The 19,447-nt window shown below is 36.5% G+C and overlaps 1 protein-coding gene across 3 annotated transcripts in view; it reads right to left on the reverse strand.

The window, feature by feature from the left end:
- Positions 1–19,067, reverse strand: part of nmo (nemo) — a 95,852-nt gene extending 76,785 nt beyond the window's left edge. For 2 of the 3 annotated variants that reach the window (XM_053769825.2, XM_053769827.2), the window contains exon 1: positions 18,495–19,066. In XM_053769825.2, the coding sequence (XP_053625800.1) occupies positions 18,495–18,691 (197 nt within the window). In that variant the 5' untranslated portion in view covers positions 18,692–19,066. Of the gene's footprint in view, positions 1–18,494 lie in introns of all 3 variants that reach the window. The other variant, XM_053769824.2, reaches the window with a different exon arrangement.
- Positions 19,068–19,447: the final 380 nt, after the last annotated feature.

Genomic DNA, 19,447 nt, shown 5'->3' on the forward strand with positions numbered 1-19,447 from the left:
TAAATGAACTTAATTAATTAACCACCTGCCCCTTTATTAATATGGAATATTATATTTCTAACACCCACGATATTAGAATTAAAATGTAACCCTCTATATCTAATATTTCTACGGTTTAAAATGAAATGAATTTCTACGGGAACAGTTGTTTTTCGGGGACGAAAGGTATCCTATGTCCATACTTCAAATAACATGTATGCAAAATTTCATGAACATTCGCTGAGCGGATAAGGCGTGAAGAGGTAACAAACAAACAATATTAGTTGAGATATTCAAGAATTTTAGAATATCGACTGGACGCGTAGAGGTTTAGCTAGATCAATACACTGAGTCGAATGAGCTTAGAAGTAGATAATAAAGATAATTTTAAAAAGTTTTATTACGAGTAAAGTGAACTTTTTGAGCTGTTGGAAACCCGAACAGAGGATAAAAGTCAAGATTCGTCGATCCTGGGCACAAGTACCATGTGTCTATGATAGTGATGATAGTAGTAATGAGAGTAGTTATAATTTTAATATAATACATAATGAATATATAATAAATAATGTTTAATATACCGCTATTAACTTACTCGTAGACAATATTTTCTTCATGAAATGATGACTTACCTGAAACAAATAATATTTCATTAGTTAAATTGTAAAATGACATACCGTAACTTCGGACGTTCATGCATATCAAAGAGATGAACATCACAAAGTACATATTACAATAAGACGCGCAATTGATAAAGCCATAGATTCGATCAAATGGAAAGTAAGAAAATTGACTATAAATAGAGTAGTTACAAAGCATCATGTCCTTTACAATTATGGAGTAGACAGAGCCGAGTTTTTTGTGGCATATTGGTGGAATTGACAATAAAATTAATTTTCATAGCTCTAGTTTAAAGCCCTTTCTCTTGTCTTTTACAATCTGTGCAGGAGATGTTTTCATTTTCTTGAAGAATTTCTTGAAGATGTCTTTATCAAAATCATATTAATAAGCACGTTAATTGAACATATTACTGAAGTAATATAGATCTAAATGAGCCGTCATTAGGAAGTCAGTCCCCTAGCAATGCACATAAGTATTGCAATAAGACGCGCCATTAATTTGGCGTCGTGGGGCGGGCGCGAATGCAATCACGGGCGGGAAGCTCATTCCGGGTGCATCTCCGTTCTGGAGCGAGTGCAGTTAAATTAAGGATTCCGAACGTGCGATGACGACGGTTGTGGGACCGAACGAAACTAGTATCCACTAGCTTCGTTCGGTCCCGTAGATGTGATAAAACCACGTGGCTTGGAATGATGTTCTTTCTAACAATATGATTTCTTTAGTTTCCATATCAAAGTCTTACGTCTTTACAAATAGACCTTCACAGGCATAATTTCATGTCAAATTTTAAATTACATGATATTTCTAAAAAAATTACAATTACTGGTATCCACTGCTGAGAAAAGAAACTATAAGCATAAATTTCTTTTCTGAACGCATACTTCAAAATAACGCAACTAGGTTTTTTTTATACATATTTTATTACAATATCTACAGCACTTGAATTATCTTGAAATTACATCAAATATTAAAGTAAAACATTCCACCAAGATGTTTTTTTTTAACAAGTCTATTTTAAATTATATTGCTGTAAAATAATATTAATAATACTTGTAAAATAGAATTAATTGTGAGAAAAAACGTATGTATATTCAGGATCATAATAGGAAGTATCGAATGTATGCCGTATATACCGTTAATTTATAATTACAAATAATGCAGTTGGTAAATTGCATAATGAAGTTGTTGTTAATTAAGCACATTCATTAGGCTAAATTTATGATATCGGAATTAGGCATCGCGATTTATGTACTTCCAATGAAATTATTGATCGCAACAATAACATTTTTGCACTTTGTTATTATTATTATTTTGGCTTCTAATTATATTATAGCAACAAAATAACAAAGTCGACCAATTACAGAATGAAAGTGTGTTTATATGTATTGTATACGTTTCATGATTATATGATAGTAAAATGATATTTTTCTGATTGCTCTAGGTAATGGATATTTACTTAAGCATATCTATAAAATGTTTCAAATAAGTAATTGCTTATTTATTTAAAAACTTTACTAGACATAAAAGCCTTAACGCCATATGGCGTCAAATAGTATTGTTGAGTTAGTATTACACAAGTTTCCCACTAACTTCGAAACTAACTCAATCTGATTTGTCCATATGTTTATCTCTTTATTTATTTTATGTACTCAACCAAAGTCCATTTTAATTTCGCATACCCGTGAGTACAAAGAAGTCAAAGTCAAAACCATTTACATCCGAAATTAAACCTTCAAAGGCATTTTTTGAGTTTATTATTCACGCAGTCAGGCTTTGGACATCACAGCCTAGAATGCGAATGCGTATGTGAAAGAAAGAGAGAGAAACCCAAAGACCTTGTTCATATAAATGTATTTTATGGCTTGGAGACGTAAGCGAGCAGTGTCGCGTACGAATATTCAATATCAAGCGAGCTCAGTGAGAATTAGTGGGGCGTTTTGGGGAAAATATCTGAGGGATTTTCGTACTCTATGGCATGCCACGGCCACGGATAAGCTCTCTACCTAACATACTCTAGTATGGCAGCTACTGCGAGATACGATGGCATACGAGTTATTACGGTGCAGACTGTTTTATGTACAGTAACCTGAAAATATTTACAACTGACACAGTGCAAGTAAATTAAAAAGCTTATAAAAATAGTAGAAGCCATTTCTGTTTGTGTTATTTAGATTTCTACAGTTATATTCAAGATATAAGCAATGATGAACTAATCCAGAGAACCTCGACCTGTGTATGGTGAAACTAATGAGCACAGCTATAAGAGCTCAATATCGAGAAACGATAAGTGCACTTAATTGCATCTAATCCGCTTAATTTGCAACTTTGCAACCGTATAATCTGGTTAATTTTAGACCACAAGCGAGTATTCTCTCGACTGACCCCGTTTCAGCTGGACTCGCGGGTCCAGCGATGTCGGATTTCAGTATCAGATTAAACAATAGATTTCCGATCGGGGTCGGGCCACGGAAGGTATGAATAAAAATATTGCTATCAATCAACTCATCCTGCAGACCTAGATTTGGCGGGGTCAGTCGACGGATACTGAGGTGAGCTATCCATTCGGGTTATAATATTTAAGTAGGTACTCTTTAGTGTGGTGTAGAAGTGGGTCGATGGCCTAGCAGCTATAATTCGGGTGATGTCACCACACACCATTCCTAATAACCACAGCAATGACCAAATGTTTCCGGTCGTCTAACGGTACCAAAACATAGGGATGAGTGAGAGGTCAATAAGTGTAATACGGCAACGAAAAATTGGTGCCATGAAAGAATTTTTTGTCTGTCTGTCAATTTCAAATACATACATATATATTATAAAGTACGTAAGTGACAAGACATACTTTAGCTTAAAATTCGAACGAAAACGTAACGAAATTTACTCTGACAGCGACAAGCCACATAATGGCTAATGGTTTAAAATGTTTAAAAACATACATGTTACTGGCCAACTAGAATGGAATTCGTCGATAAGGCAATTCGAATTTCTAAAAAAATCGGCGTACACAACTGAAATAGCAATGATGTGTTTCAATGTTTAATCCGATGGAATCTGTACAATTGAGCCCCGGTTAAAGGGAAACACAAAGGGATTAAATATTAACAAACTGACGAATAATATTTGGTTGTTCTTCAAAAAGGATTTATCGATCGGTGTTCTGTTGACCTAGCCTAGTAGAATATTATAGCAGTAGCATAAATATGGTGTATTTTTATAATACCTGTACATATGTATACATACAGTCGTAAAAATTAAATGAATAAAGATCCTTGAAAGATAACGTCCGAACAAAAGAAAATCATGCACTTACAAAAACTGAAATGTATTCAGAAGACAAACTTTTGCCATTGTCAAGGTGTTACAATAACACCTCATTTCCAAGCTTGAGTATTGTCAATTACAAATTAGACATATATCTCTATGCAGCGGTAATAGCAGCGAATCTGAGCAGTGTCGTGTGATTGTTGTTGACTGTACACTGTACAGTCGTCAGCATATCGGAGCTATCCAAATTCGTTGCAAATTCCTCGCTACTACTGCCGCATAGAGACCCATGCATAACTTGTTGTGCGGTCGAGTGTATAAAAAACAATTACAAAACCGAATATTCGAATATTCAACATTGTCGCGAGTCTGCAAGGCTGGCAGGTAGGAGGTTATATTTTGCAACTCGGCAGGTAAGCAATTTGACATTGTGTTTGTTTTCACATGGGGGCCGAAAACGGAAACTTGGGGCTTGCTCCTCGCATACAAAACACAACGCGCCCACCGCTGAGCAACATTGAAGTTCAAGCAACGGAAAATACGGATGACATGAATGCGTAAGGTTCCACTGGATTAAATATTCATGTATTTTTTATTTTTTCAATTTTGCAGCTCTTCTATTTTAAATAATATATTGAAAATCATACCACTGTATCGACTGATTTGCTAAGGAAGTGGCCAGTACAATATACCTATTAAATAAATTATGGTTTGGTAATGGTGAATCATCAATTCAGACCTAATCTGCCTTTGTACTGAACATAATAGGCTCATTATCATTACATTAAAAAAAATCTAATTTAACCTAACCATAATAAGTTTTTAAACCAGTTAGTACTGGAACATACTTGTATATATAAAGTTCAAAATAAAGAAGTGCATTTTTCGTCACTGGCACTAAAACGAAGTTAATGTAACAACAATTGAATATATCAACAACACACATTATGTTTCTTGGGTACGGCCAATTGCACAAAGCATCAAGCCACTGAAATTTACCTCTATTACTATCTCGTATAGAATAAATGCATGAAAGGTAACTTATGTATTCGGCTGTACTACGTTCCGCAAAGTAGTCACAAATTGGGAAACGGCAGATCATGAACCGAAATTTCCTGCGTGTATCACTTTCTCCCCAGATTATTATCTAAAAATAACACACATTTTATAATTAAGGTTTCGTTATTTAATTAATTAAATGTAATTATGCTGTAGTTAACGCGATTTCGAACACGATTGCTAAAGAGGTTAAGTAACACGTTCGCGCACGAAATAATTCTCAAACACAGAGTATTTCTATGTAAAGCGAAGTCGTCGTGACCCATTTAAGGACCTCACGCATGAGGTTATATGCTAACACGTGTTTAGTCTGTGCCAACACTTCTATAGTAAGGCATATTCTATCACTATTAATTATTATTAATAAATACTATATATTTATTTAATACTGAATATCTTTCCAATTTAATTATGCCGTGATGCACAAGTTTAAAGTAACGACAAAGATTCCCTAGGATCACCGGAATTTGGGCTTTATTCTTAGTAATTTAATTATTAAAGTTTAGGATCAGTCAAATATTGTCTAACTTTATTTTCAAGAGAGCAATTTATGGTATTGTAAGGACTAGAATGACGAAGTCTTTTCAGGATGCCCGCCGAGTCTATATAATATATACTTATTGTGTAATTTATAGTTTTACATTACTTCGTGTTGCTATTCATTTATTTCATTACAATACATTTTCAAAAGTGATATTGTTGTAAAAGTATTAATATTGCAAATTTAGTACATTTTAAAATAAAACGTCTACTAAATATTAGTGACATTTTGATATATGTAGATCATAATGTCACCAATACATTAGATCTCTAATCGTATTTGGCTATAGTTCGATATTTAATAACTATGAATAATGATCTAAGGAGTTTTAGCATGTAATTATGCTCTAAATCTTTATTGGCTACGCCCACTGCGCCCTAGGAAAAAGCTTATAAGGATTTTTTTTAATAATGTACTTTTGAGTGACAAAAAAATATCAAAACATGAAGCGTTTCAGATGATCGACCTTCTAACAAGGAGTAAAGAATGTGATTCCGAAAATTCAATGACGCATGATTACCACAACCTTATAAATACATCATAATGCGATAGATTGCGTCTGTGAATTCGATTAGGCCATGATTGATGGAGAGTAAACCTATGAGGGGGGCGCCGCATGTGGTCCGTCCCGGTGCGTGACGCACAAAGGACTTGAAACCCTGAGGAAGTGGTACCGGCGACGCCACGTGATCTATACCTTGAAACAGTTATTTTATTTATTCAAAAGCTCAAATCTATATATAGACAAACTATAATATAACAACTATAAACCTTTCAATTATCATACAAATCACTTGGTTCTTACTGAAGTTCTGGTTTTGAAATGTTTAGTGAACAGCGGTAAGGTAGGCTAGCCTATGGATGTTGCTGAGCTGAGCTGATGATGGCTAGCTGCTGGACAAACCAGCAGTAGTAGACAACATCCACAGGCTAGACAAAAAAGTGACTCAACACAAAATGTTGTGGCGAAATGCGGTAGATGGTAAACTTAACTTAAATAAATATGCAACTTATTTAAGACATCACTTATTTAAAGATATCAAATCTTTAAATCAGTGATGTCCTAAAAATTTGACAAGCCAAATGGAATTAGGAAATATTTAATGTAATTACCATTTATTTTGAATAAATATTGATGGACCATGACACTCACAAATAACAGAAATAACATGCACATAATAGGAAATTGTATGTTAAAATATTTAAATATTTAGCATAGGTAATGTAATTATCCTTTCAATATTCACATACACGCACACTGGCACGTTTTCGTCATAATCGACTTGCCTATACTACGATCGCTATTTTCCGGGTAATCTCAACATAAAAACCATATTTTCATATTTGACACGTATTTTGGCAAACTGTGCGTCGGATGTAAAGGCGTATTTATAATACAGTTCAATCGTTAACTAGACTAAAATGAACCGGTGTACACACCGTGTGTAATTTGGTATATTGCGAATCCACGGGCCGAATGTCAATGGCACGTAAACGATGCGTTTATATGCGAGGCTGTACTATTTGCGATAATGATAAACAATTCGAGTTGGTTGAACTCTGAATGTAATAAAACTACGGGGAGGCACGCGGGTTTACGTTTGATCTCTGGAGTATACCGTACATAAACACACACAAATTCGTCGCTTGACCACTAAATAGGTAACTTGTGTGTGATTAACCAATAAGGATTGATACATCCTCACCGTGATCTGTTTTGCTTATGGCTTTGTTTAAAGTCCTCCTTCGTAACAAATGAACGGACAGTAGGTATTATCTGTGATGGAAAATTTAGGTTTTATAGTGCAGGATTGTAATATGATGAATTTCTATACAAATCAAACTATTGGTACGTCTTTCAAAATGTCTCTTTAACTTCGAAACTCAGGTTCATTCATTATTTGTTGTTGGTCACGATCAGCTGAGCTGATTTCATATATGGATTAAATTTGATATATGGGTAGAAAAAAGCCCAGGCTTCGTGTGAGTTTTCAAGGGACAATTTTTATATTAAATATATTTTCTTTATGCGAATTGACCGTCATGGCAAATCGACTATAATCCGAATTTCCCACTGAAGCATAGCCGCGAGGCGCAGCTATTCCTGAAGCATAGTAACTAATGACCCACTACGGTAATCTCGTCGCGTGGCGTACCCACATTAACAATGCCAAGTTTTTACATCGCGGAGAAAGCGACGTGATTTAGTTAGACGTGTAAATTAATGCTGCCACTAACTTCACTTGCGCCTTTTAATTTTAGGCTTCGCCCGCTTCTATTTTCCGGGCTGAAAGGTATGACACTACTCAAACTACAAGATGCAAAACTTCAAGAAGATTGGTTGAGTAGATGGAGCGTTAAGAGGTAATAAACAAACTTACTTTCACATTTAAAATATTAGTTAGATATTCAATTTTTCCCGACTTGGTTACACAGTTATAATATAACAGCTTTCACAGCGTGAATTCGATATTTTTTTCGAGGTAGCTCGAAGAAATTTCCAAAAATCTCAGCTTATCTAATGTCAAAAATTACATTTATTTTGACAACGTATCGTCTGAGTACTTGTCTGCTTCATTAAGCTGATGGGCTTCGATAAGCAAAAACTTGACATAAATAAATAATAAATAAATAAATAAATATATTGAGACGAATCACACAGATTGAGCTAGCCCCAAAGTAAGTTCGAGACTTGTATTATGGGATACTAACTCAACGATACTATATTTATATAATAAATACATATATAAATAAACATCCAAGACCCGGGCCAATCAGAAAAAGATCATTTTCCATTATGACCCGACCGGGGATCGAACCCGGGACCTCTCGGTTCAGTGGCAAGAACCTTACCACTGCGCCAAAGAGGTTGTCGATGCATGACATGACATGCTTAGACCGACCTCGCATATCGATGAGAAATCGAGACTATGAACCAAATGTCAATAAATTTATAGGTTGAAATCGAGTATTGAATACGATGACTAGAATGTTTATTTAAAACAAACGCCTCGTAATGACTTCGAATCATTCAAAATTCTCGAAAACACGTTTTTACACTTACAACAAATGAATCTATCTCGACAACAACTTTGAAGAAGAAAAAAAAATACGCAAATATTTTCACCGATAGGAAACTATACAATGACCGATATAAAGCTAAGGTCACATTGGAGCTTGGGCCCGTGGCACGTGACTTACTGCTCACGTGCTAAAAATAAGGAAAGTGAGAAATAGACACCTTGTTCTGAAAACGTGCGTAAAGTAAAACGGGCCCTGCATTTTGAACTGCTTTTTTAAAAGAAAATAGCGGAAAGAGGTTCCGTTTGTTTTCAACATCGATGTCAACATCTACACACACAACATCTAGCCAAGACAAGGAAAACTAAATAATAATAGGTAGTATTTTATAGTTTGAACTCAGACAGATGCCGACACCAAAGAACATAATACTTTTCATAGAGCTTTTATTCACCAGCAATGTACTTCGAAAACGTCAAACTTTGGCAAACTGAACATCGATAGTGTATGTATAGCGGCATATAAAACAGGTTTTTGTTTCCCGCTGAATACTGGAAACATCGGAAGGAAAACATTGTGAGGAAACCTACACACTAGTGTGTATGCGACTACTTGCCACTAGATGTCGGTAGGTAGTCGTAAAAGTAATGACAGATACCTTTAGGAAACTTGAATAAAATCTGACACCAGTGCAATGACATACTCAAAACGAAAGAAGACCGGCAAAAAGCATAAAACAGATTTGTGATTTCATTATTTTATGACACGTAGCGATTATATCGAGCTGTATGGTCAATAGCATTGTTCGTTCAATCACATTCGGCATACGTGAGGTTGGTACAATTACAGATATCATTCTTGGAAATTTGTTAAGAAATCACATTTTATTGCGTTAATTTTTCATTCACAATGTACAGTCACTAGCACATCAAGTTAGTCTGCATGAACCATTATGCGCCGCGGTATTAACGGCGAGTTTGCAATGAATTTGGGTAGATTGATGAGCTGTACCAAATAAATCGGGAATGTCAATCGTAAACATGTCAGTTATCATTATTTTTTAAATTAAGTACTGTAATTAGGAAAAAAAAAGAGTTATTCCCGTCTGACCCCCGATACCGCTACCACTGTTGTTTTATTTCTGTTTGACCTTCTGTATAAACTATATAATTCCCTTCGCGGACGCTGGTATAGAATATTTAATGATATTAAATTGCTTCTCTAAGGGTATCCATTTTTCCGAAGGATTTCAGATCCTAAGGGATAACTAGTGTCTCGTTAGTTTTTGTTAATTAAAGTATTTTAAAATTACATTATGACAAATACAATATCAAAATAATTTAATCTCAAGAGAAAGCCTTTCACGCAGTCGACAATAAAGCTAATCTGATGAATTATTTTGATTGACCTTTTGCCTAAACTCTGTATAACAATTGATTAACCTAATTTCGCAACACGAAAATAAACTAGAGTTAGGCGACGCGATAACCGCTACCGACGTAGAGCCTGTTGCGAGGTTTAGTTATAATGACTTTATGACATATATAATATATTTATAACATGATATCCATAACAGGTAAATAAATAACGATTTAACTATAAAAATATAATGTGCAAATTTTAAGGCAGGAGTAATTTTGGTAAAGTAGCCATTTCGGGCTAGGATACCGCGTAGCCCGCAGGAGGGTAACACAACCAGTCGCCTGATAGCTCAACCCTCTTTGGGTATGCTAAGTCGCCTAAATTTAATAAGTTCTTTAATCGCCTCGTACGACATCCACAGGAGGACATGAAGGGGTCCTATTGTAGGGCGGAACCACACTAATGTACATGCGTTCTAAGAATGAACATTGTATGAAGTTTCAATAATACTCGCCCACATCCAAGATAAAGCAAGTGCAGCTCCATGGTTTATGAAGCGCATGCGCACACTAGCGCAACAATCACATTTTTATCAACCTAATTTATTTTAAATTAAAAAAACATATAAACAAATTATGCTACATGAGATAAATGATATAATTAGAAAGACAATTTACTACACAGCATTTGGTGATCATTGGCTTTTTGGTAGTAAATTGTGGGTAGTGGCAACGATGGCCAATAGTACTTTCACGTGCAACTATAATACTTCCTTATACATATAAGAAAACGTCCTACGCCGTGTCTGTCTGTTCGCGATAAACTCAAAAATTACTGCATGGATTTTATGCGGTTTTCATCAATAGATAGTGTGAGTGTGAAGGTTTAAGTGAATAATTTATTATGCTTTTTACGGGCCGCTAGTTCTAAAGAAAATCCTTTATCTAGTTCAGCATAATTTCTATAGATTATTTTTTATAGTTTCCGTTAAAAAATAAAACACATTGACAATAATGCGACGGAAGCGCTAGTGCGCAGGCGTGCATAGCCTCTAACTATTGCCTTGCAGGAGCCGATAACTCGTATCGTTTTCGTGGTAATGTACACAAACTCGATTCACGACTATTACGTCACAGTTTGAGCGAATCACTTGGCGTTAACTGAGCCTAGAATAGTTAGCACAACTTAGTTTTAGGGTCCTAAAAGGCGCAGGTAGTGCTAATATAATTAAGCTCAAGAGTAAGTAATTTAAAAAATAAGGTCTAAACTAAACTAAAGGGTTAGACGACGAAATTTCATTATTTGATGTCATCTAACTCACATCTAAGTTGAGATAGATTCTCAAGTGTACAATGGTAGAGGACATCACGTTTTCCCGAATAAATAAATAAATATATTAGGATAAATCACACAGATTGAGCTAGCCCCAAAGAAAGTTCGAGACTTGTGTTATGGGATACTAACTCAACGATACTATATTTTATAACAAATACATATATAGATAAACATCCAAGACCCGGGCCAAGAAATTAGTATGTAATTCAACAAATCTAAATACCGAGGCATTATTTTAATCTAAGAGTAGACTTAACTAGTAATTGTTTCATCTTGTTTTCATACCCAATTAATTATCATGAGATTTTCTTCCGACTGGCGTTTAATTGAGATTATGACACTGCAACAATTAGATTGGCATGGTCTATAATCGCGTTTATAATCTGATTGGACCAATACCGATCGGGGATTTCTCACGACACCAAACATAAAGATACAGTATAAAGTCTTATTTCTTACGGGGTAGACAGAGCCGAGAACTAAATAAATCATTGTCACGTAACAAAACGAACTAAACGGCGACAAACACTCGACAATTCAAAGATGTCGAGAGAAAGAGACAAAAATATTGGAGAACTAGCAGAGCAAGTACATTTTAGACAAGTTTGTTTTATCTGCGAATGAAAAAAGCAACGGTAAAGATGAGAACGATACATCGGAATCTTCGACAGAGGTGTCAGCCAAGAACCTTACAAAGCAGCATCAATGTGCTATAAAGTAAGCAAACCAATATAACGGAGTTCTTTCCAAAGATTAATCAATACACATTATGAGTATGTACTTATTTAAGTTAGTATGTACCTATCTCTACACTTTTGTTATTGTTAAAGAGCAGCTACAAATAATAATTAATCAATAATTTGAAGTTTTATTTATTTTATCTAAAAAATGTCGAACCATTTGATATTTCAAACACTCGATAATCCGTAATATTTTAAGATCGAGTTTCGAATTAACGAGAGTATTAAGTTAGTAATTAAATAATTATAAAATCTATCCATTATATTGCTCGCAACACACCGCGGGTTCTAGACAAAGAAGCTGCACAATCAGCAGTGAACCTAAAAAGTCATTGGTTCCGAACGGGAGCCGCGATAAAAACGCTGTTAACACACTTTCAATACGCACCGAGCGAACCGGATCCGAGAAACTGGGTTCTGAAGAAACTGGATGACTACCATGAAACATACTACCACGCAGCACTTCCTTGCGTCCATACATACATTCTTTCTTTTTTTTACACAATGCGTACACTATATATGAGACAGCATATGGACGTTAGTAACGTCCTACGTGTTTGTAAGTTTCGTGGTAGGCCTTTTGATTATTGAAAGTGTTATTGATTTTCAACATGACTAAAATCTACTCTCTCATCTTTACGTGTACGGAGTTGTGACACCCCTAACTAAGCCCAGGGTTAGCGTAAAAAAATTGCCATGAAATTTGAAAGATTTAGCTATGATTTTACAACCGGTCGCCCTCCTGTCGTCACTCCTTGCGTGACGATTTACATTACACTAGAGCACTTTTTGGACCCCTAAGCAGAGCTGCGAAGCAAGACTTCAATTTGTATAAAAAAAAATTGAAACATACAGATATTGCATTCGTAAATCTATTATCAACAAATTCGCATCGTTTGACCAGACAGAGCGCAACCTTGTTTTTTCTGTGACCTTCTCGTACTACAAACTAAAAATTAACACTGACAGACGGACAAACGCCCACCAGTTTTTCTCAAACTGGTGGAAACTGGAATTACAGTAAAAAATAAATACACGTCTTTATAACTTACGGGGTAGACAGAGCCAAGAGTAGCAAAAGTTTACTGGATATCGAGCTACTTTGAACGGAATTAACTAAAATTTTTACAAATAATGACAGGTTGTTAATGATGTAAGATCTCCCTCGATAGAATTTTAAAATCTGCATGGGATAAAATGCCGCTAGCGCATTATATGTATGTTTTAATAACAATCTGATGAGAGAATAATATTACGTGGAGGCTAAAAGTCATGTTATGTGTATGCGTTATTCCAGACTCATTTATACATAATGTATTTTAATAAAAGTTATGTGACCATCGATCACATATCATGATAATTGCTATAACAATGGTCAACACCGCGAACGCCACAGCAACAATGTTATCTAACTATAGTTATGTCACGTCATGATAGCACAGCCGGGTTCCCCGTGACCTGGTTGTAACCAGGCCAATTCGTCACTCGCTCTGTAGCCATCATATACCCGTTATCTTAAGCCGGCTCCACACTATCCGCGAATATGTTCGACAAACTTTTGCGGATTCCATATACATTGCTTATTTTTCATTTCGGTAAATAAAAATACTCGTATAAACTACGCAATGTTCACGCTTTCGCGTCGGCATCTGTCAGAGTTCGGCGATAGTGTGGAGCCTACATTGCATGCTTGTTTGTTGTTTCGTTGTTGTGACCAGCACTTTTTTCTTCAAGTTTAGACTAAGTTGCCTGGAAGTCGCTTACAGCAGCAAGGCTACCTTTTCACTGTTAAATGATAAATAAATATATATATATATAGGGATAAATCACACAAATGAAGTTAGACCCAAAGTAAGTTTAATTAAAATCGAATTCTGATATACTTGGGAGAGGGTCGACATTCAAAGAAGGCAATTTTTCTACTGATAGGATTTTATACAGTGTAATGCGTGTAATGTAATGCCGACTCCACATTGTCGGCAAACAATTCGCCAAATTTTTTTGCGGTTCCGATTTACATTGCTGTTTTTTTCCTTGCGGTAAATAAAAGCTCTCATACAAACTAACGCATTGTTAATAACTAACCTGTTTTTGTGCAAGGGAAGCTTTGTATTTTTGTTCTTTCTTACCTGATTTTACTCGAGTCGTCATCATCAGCCCTCCGTGACCCAATGACAGCTATAAAGCTAACGGTTTTGTCGGATAAATCGCCTATAGGCATCTTGACACGTCTTCCTCGTCTATCAAGAATTATTCTGGTACGGTACCACTCAGAGATGTACCTCTTAGTAAGTGCAGTACAGCTCTCGAAATAAATATGGAGCCATGGAATTCGTGCATTTTCAGACACAATCCTTTACTGTAAATAACCGAACAATTAAAACTGTGGCTAACGACTTTTAACTGGTAATTAAGCGTGAAAATACGGCATGCATTTTCCTATTAAATTAGCTTATTACTGATTGTATTCGATTGGTGCCCTAGGTCAAGAAACCATGACCAAGCTCATTAGAAACTTACAAAACATCATACGCGATGTTTTATAAGTTTTACTTAAAAAACAAGGCATATATTACTTTTCTAACAATGACTCGTTATTATCTCTATCTTTTAATAAAGTTAAATTGTCGAATCAAAGCCTAGTTTTTAACCCGCGGCTTCGCCCGCGTTAATTTTCCGGGATGAAAGGTACCCTATGTTCTTCTCCATACTTCAAACTACATGTAATGCAAAATTTCAAGAAGATTGGTTGCGTAGATAGAGCGTGAAGAGGTAACAAACAAACTTACTTTCGCATTTATAATAGGATAGTTGGGATTAGGAATATGGGAATAAACCGGCCAAGTGCGTGTCGGGGCAGGCACAGGTTCGGTGGATATATGGGAATAAACCGGCCAAGTGCGTGTCGCTGCACGCAAGTGCGTGTCGGGGCATTTGAATTCCTATCAACAACAGTTTCATTGTTAGAGGGGAGGGGGACACTTGACTCTAACGATAAAGGTTCCTTGTCTGTAGGACTACGGAATCTGGTACCCATCATCACCATCATGTTACCAATATCTGGTTCACATTGTTTTAAATCATTTAAATATTTCCATCAAGGAACTATCTATACCATAATGCCGAAATCAGGGATTAAAACATGTCAATATCTTATCTGACCCTCAATTTCTGAGAGGCCGTTGCGTACATTAACAATATTAGTAAGCATGGAATCAGCGGACCTGTCTTTGAACGGGTACAATAAACTGCAGAAATTTATCTGATAAGATAATAGTATTCAAGCCGCTTCGAGGTAAAGACTACTAACAGGAGGGACATAAACATTGTGTAAAATAGATAACACATCGTGTTACCTATTAACAGAGGTAACAGTTTCGAGCAAAAAAGTTTCAAAAAGCATTTGATACGATTTAATCAGAAAATCGATTAAAAATCGAGACGCACAGCCGTATCGTCGAGAAAGTTGTTCAAAAAGAGAACAATTTGGTAAAAAGCACTCGAATTGCGTTGGGTTGGGTCGGATGGGATGGTTTCCACAAAGGATCGGGTTTTTCAACGTAGGCAGCAATTAGATGCGGGCAGCAGGGTGGAGCGGAGACTCTGGGCGCGTCGGAAGGCGCGGTCCGCTCCCTGCCAGCCGATCAATCAGTCTACCCGCACCCTCGTGGTAATTAATTTACTATTGGACCTAGCTCCAGGGTCCAAGCTAGCTACATCTCTCGATACATTCTTATGATCGATCACCGCTAAATCGGCACGAGGGGTGCAATTCATCAATAACACCTTAAGATTATTTTCGCCCGTGCCTGTCGTATCGTGTGAAATTTTACGATGACATAGTAGACCGATCGTCATATCCGAGAAATCACTTATAAATGTGATTAAAGTTTTATAAAATTTAAGTACTGATAGTTTATTTCTGAACAATAAACATTGAGATGATTAATCTAATTAAAACACTCTACATCGCTCATTAACCAGGTCTGGTAGTACTTATCGTAGTGGTAGGAAAAAATATCGTATATTTCGAACATAGCATAAACTATCCAGAAGTAATCCACATTTTTTTCATGAACAGTCTTGTAATTAGGCCGGCGTCGTGACACGCCAAGAGCAACGAACGTAGTTATTTCACGTTATTGTAAGATGTAACATAACCTTCTGTCATTTTTAGCTGCGAACGACTGCTCATGGCCGACTGGTCATCGTCATCTGTTATGGCAAAGGACAAAATGATGACTAGAGCGGCTTTATCTTTATGGAATTAGGTACGCGACAAATGCTCCCTCCGATCGTATGTCATTACAGAACGATCAGGCTTTGTACCTTTGTTTTTTACTGCTTTCTCGATGCATGATTGCAGACATAGGTTAAGACAGTGACAATATCACGATTACGTTGTCACCAGCTGGCATGTAATGCGACCACGTCATTACACGCCAAGATGAGCAACAGGAGAAATCGCATTGTGTATGAATTACGATTGTCTTTTAAACAGAAATGGCTCGACTCCATTCAAAGGTGCAGCAATCAGTGAAACTATATGCGGTCTTATGAGCACGTTTTCGATTCTAAATGAGACGGGAGCAAAACTTTCAAGTTAAATTCTTATATGTATGCAGAGGTCGTGGATAGGGAAGGACGAGTCCCAGCAGGACAGAATACGGACCGGGTTTTAGAGCCCTCGACCGGGGCGATCGACGGTGTCTGAATAATCAGGCTCGCCTCCCCTCGTCGTCGGTCGTTCACACACAATCGACGCGGCAAGCGCCATCGGGGCCCTACCTACGCACGAACAGTCGACACAAAGCATCCACCCATACCCAACTGACGCTACCCCCGCTGCACTACTTCAGAATACCTGCTACAAGTTCTCTTAGCAACATTCACCCTTTTACATAACAGCATAAGGTTCAATATTTCAGTTATAAAACGGTCGGTTCGACATGGCAATAAATTCGACGTGGATTCGAAAACAGGCCAAACCTCAATGCAATAAAGTATAGAATTCCACGAAGTGAGGTTGTGGCCGTCGAACGCAATGTGCATTCGATTGCTGTGAGCACGAATATTGAAAACCGCTCTTATGTCGTTTGCGCTGGATTGACTACACAGCGGCGCGGCGGGGCAAAAGCACCACGTGTTTACATAGGGCAACTGGTGCAGATTAGAACAGCAGACTGCCTAACTTTAACGCACATGTTGTAAACTTTATGTCACATTCCTGTAGTTCATATCATCAGACACGAACTCGTGAAAACTAGACTTGTCTTGGCAATTACAAAGCTTGGAATTTTATTACCTTGTCACTTGATGATTGTTTGAAATTAACTGTGAAATTGTGGTAGGTACCTATTTATTTAACTGTCTGTACCTATCCATAAATCCAGTTCATAAAACATGCACTGGAAAAAAGACTACAAAAACTAGACCTTACTTACAGACAAGAAATAAACAAATAGGTAGACTTCCACATTGTTACTTCTAACAAGTTTATAAAGACTGTTGAGTCAGAAACCGAACTACAAAGTTAGACAACCTAACTTTGCCTTTTCATATAAATGTTTAGGTATTTAGAACATAGCATAAAGTTAGTGTATGACAAAACTATTAGATTTTATTAATAGCTACAACATCATTTAATAATATAATATTGTAATAAGAAAAGTGTACTTGACAAAGAAAATGTAATTCTCATAGACAATATTTCCCCAATTTACTTTTTAACTATTTTCTTATAACTATATATTTTTACTTTTTAACTATTTTCATAAGTACCTATTTAGTTACTAAAGCAGAAATATTGATTTTCAATTTGATTTGTACCTATTTAACTTGATTAGTTTCTATAATGTTTATGTGACAATCAACCAAACATTGCTTTTTTATTCCCATATCAGGATATTTCTATGTACATATTTTTGTGAGTATGAATTTGACAATACCTGACTACCTACATGCAAAACTAATTATTTTATTATTGTAACATTCATACCAATATCAAGTCAAAATGAAGCATGATTTAGGTATTTTTTGGAGTGCTAGAGAGTCATGTAATATATTGTGATTTGATTATGCATCTGGAATAAATTTATTAACTTGTCTAAGTTTTGACAGGTTTAATATTGCCCAGAATAATGTATTCTAGTTTGTGTATAACACATTATTTATTTGATTTAATAGTGACATTGGCTTCAGAGTTTTAGAATCTTAGGAGGTATCTCAAAGACTCTGTAAAAAATAAAGCCAATAATAGCTAGTAGGAGAAATTATGTTTTTAATGATAGGCTTTGAAATTGTTATCTAATTAAACAACAAGTATTTCTGGCAAATGTGTAATCTATATTAAGATTGTAAATGATTTGTGATTATACACACACAATAGGTAACTAACAATGCCAGTATGATCTATCTAAACTATTTCTAAAACTTTGTTTTTAATCATGTTTGAAGGTAGTTTCAATGATCATTGTTTCAAAAGATGTAAAATGTCGAAATATTTAGAAAGGTAGTTTCTAAATATTTCGAAAATAGCTAAATGAAGGAAATGGTGATGTTTGATGACTCACCATACGACACCGAAGGCACCATAACCAATGGGGCGGTCGGGCTGTACATCTGTGGGGATGGCCGGCGTCTGATAGTAGGGCGCCGCCGCCGCCAGGATGGCGCCCTGCTGCGCGCTCTGCGTACCGCCCTGCATCAGAGACATGGACACACTCATGGAAACGCGAGAGTGCCGCGCGGGGCCGCTTACTGCCGCCATCCAACCGCTCCGCGGCGAACCGTCACCGCAGACTCATCACACGACGAATCCCACGGCCTCGACACTGTGCTCGATCACCAGACCTCGCCTCCAAGTGAACACTCGACAATATCACCGGTTACTTCTTTATTATTCATGCTCAATCGACTATGCGGGAATCACTGAACGCACACTACACGGAACAGAATACACCGAGACTTCCAATTAATTTGTTTAGGTTTAGACAGACCAGTTTTGGGTCTAAATTTAGGTGATCAACTGTTTGTCTTCGACCTCAGCCTCTTCTAGGACAAAGAATGGAGCCGTGACTTTTATTTGCGCGCAACAAAACCGTCCGCACGCCACGAAAATCGAGCGAAACTGGGAGCGGAAGGGAGGGAGGGGGGAAAGGAAAGACGCGGCGCTGGAACGAGACGGCCGATAACAATGGCGACGACGCGTTGAACAGCTGCTCGAACGAGCTTGGCTTGGTCGAATTTACTTGACTTGAACGCACCTTTTATTTTTTATTTGAGTGTGAGTTTCGTTGCAAATCTTGTATTTTTTGTTTTGTATGTTGAAGTTAAAATTAAAATAGTAAATGTGGTAGGTAGCTGGTAGCTATGTATTTATATATGATTTTAGATACATATATTACATATTATTTGTAGACAAAGAAAATTGTAGACTACTTATCTATGCATCGGATTAGAAATACAATACCTACACGAGAAGCTACACGCAAGGCCCAATCTGCTGCTTTGTATTATATGAGAT

Source organism: Plodia interpunctella, chromosome 3 (assembly GCF_027563975.2).
Source record: "Plodia interpunctella isolate USDA-ARS_2022_Savannah chromosome 3, ilPloInte3.2, whole genome shotgun sequence".
NCBI classification, from domain to species: Eukaryota; Metazoa; Arthropoda; class Insecta; order Lepidoptera; family Pyralidae; genus Plodia; species Plodia interpunctella.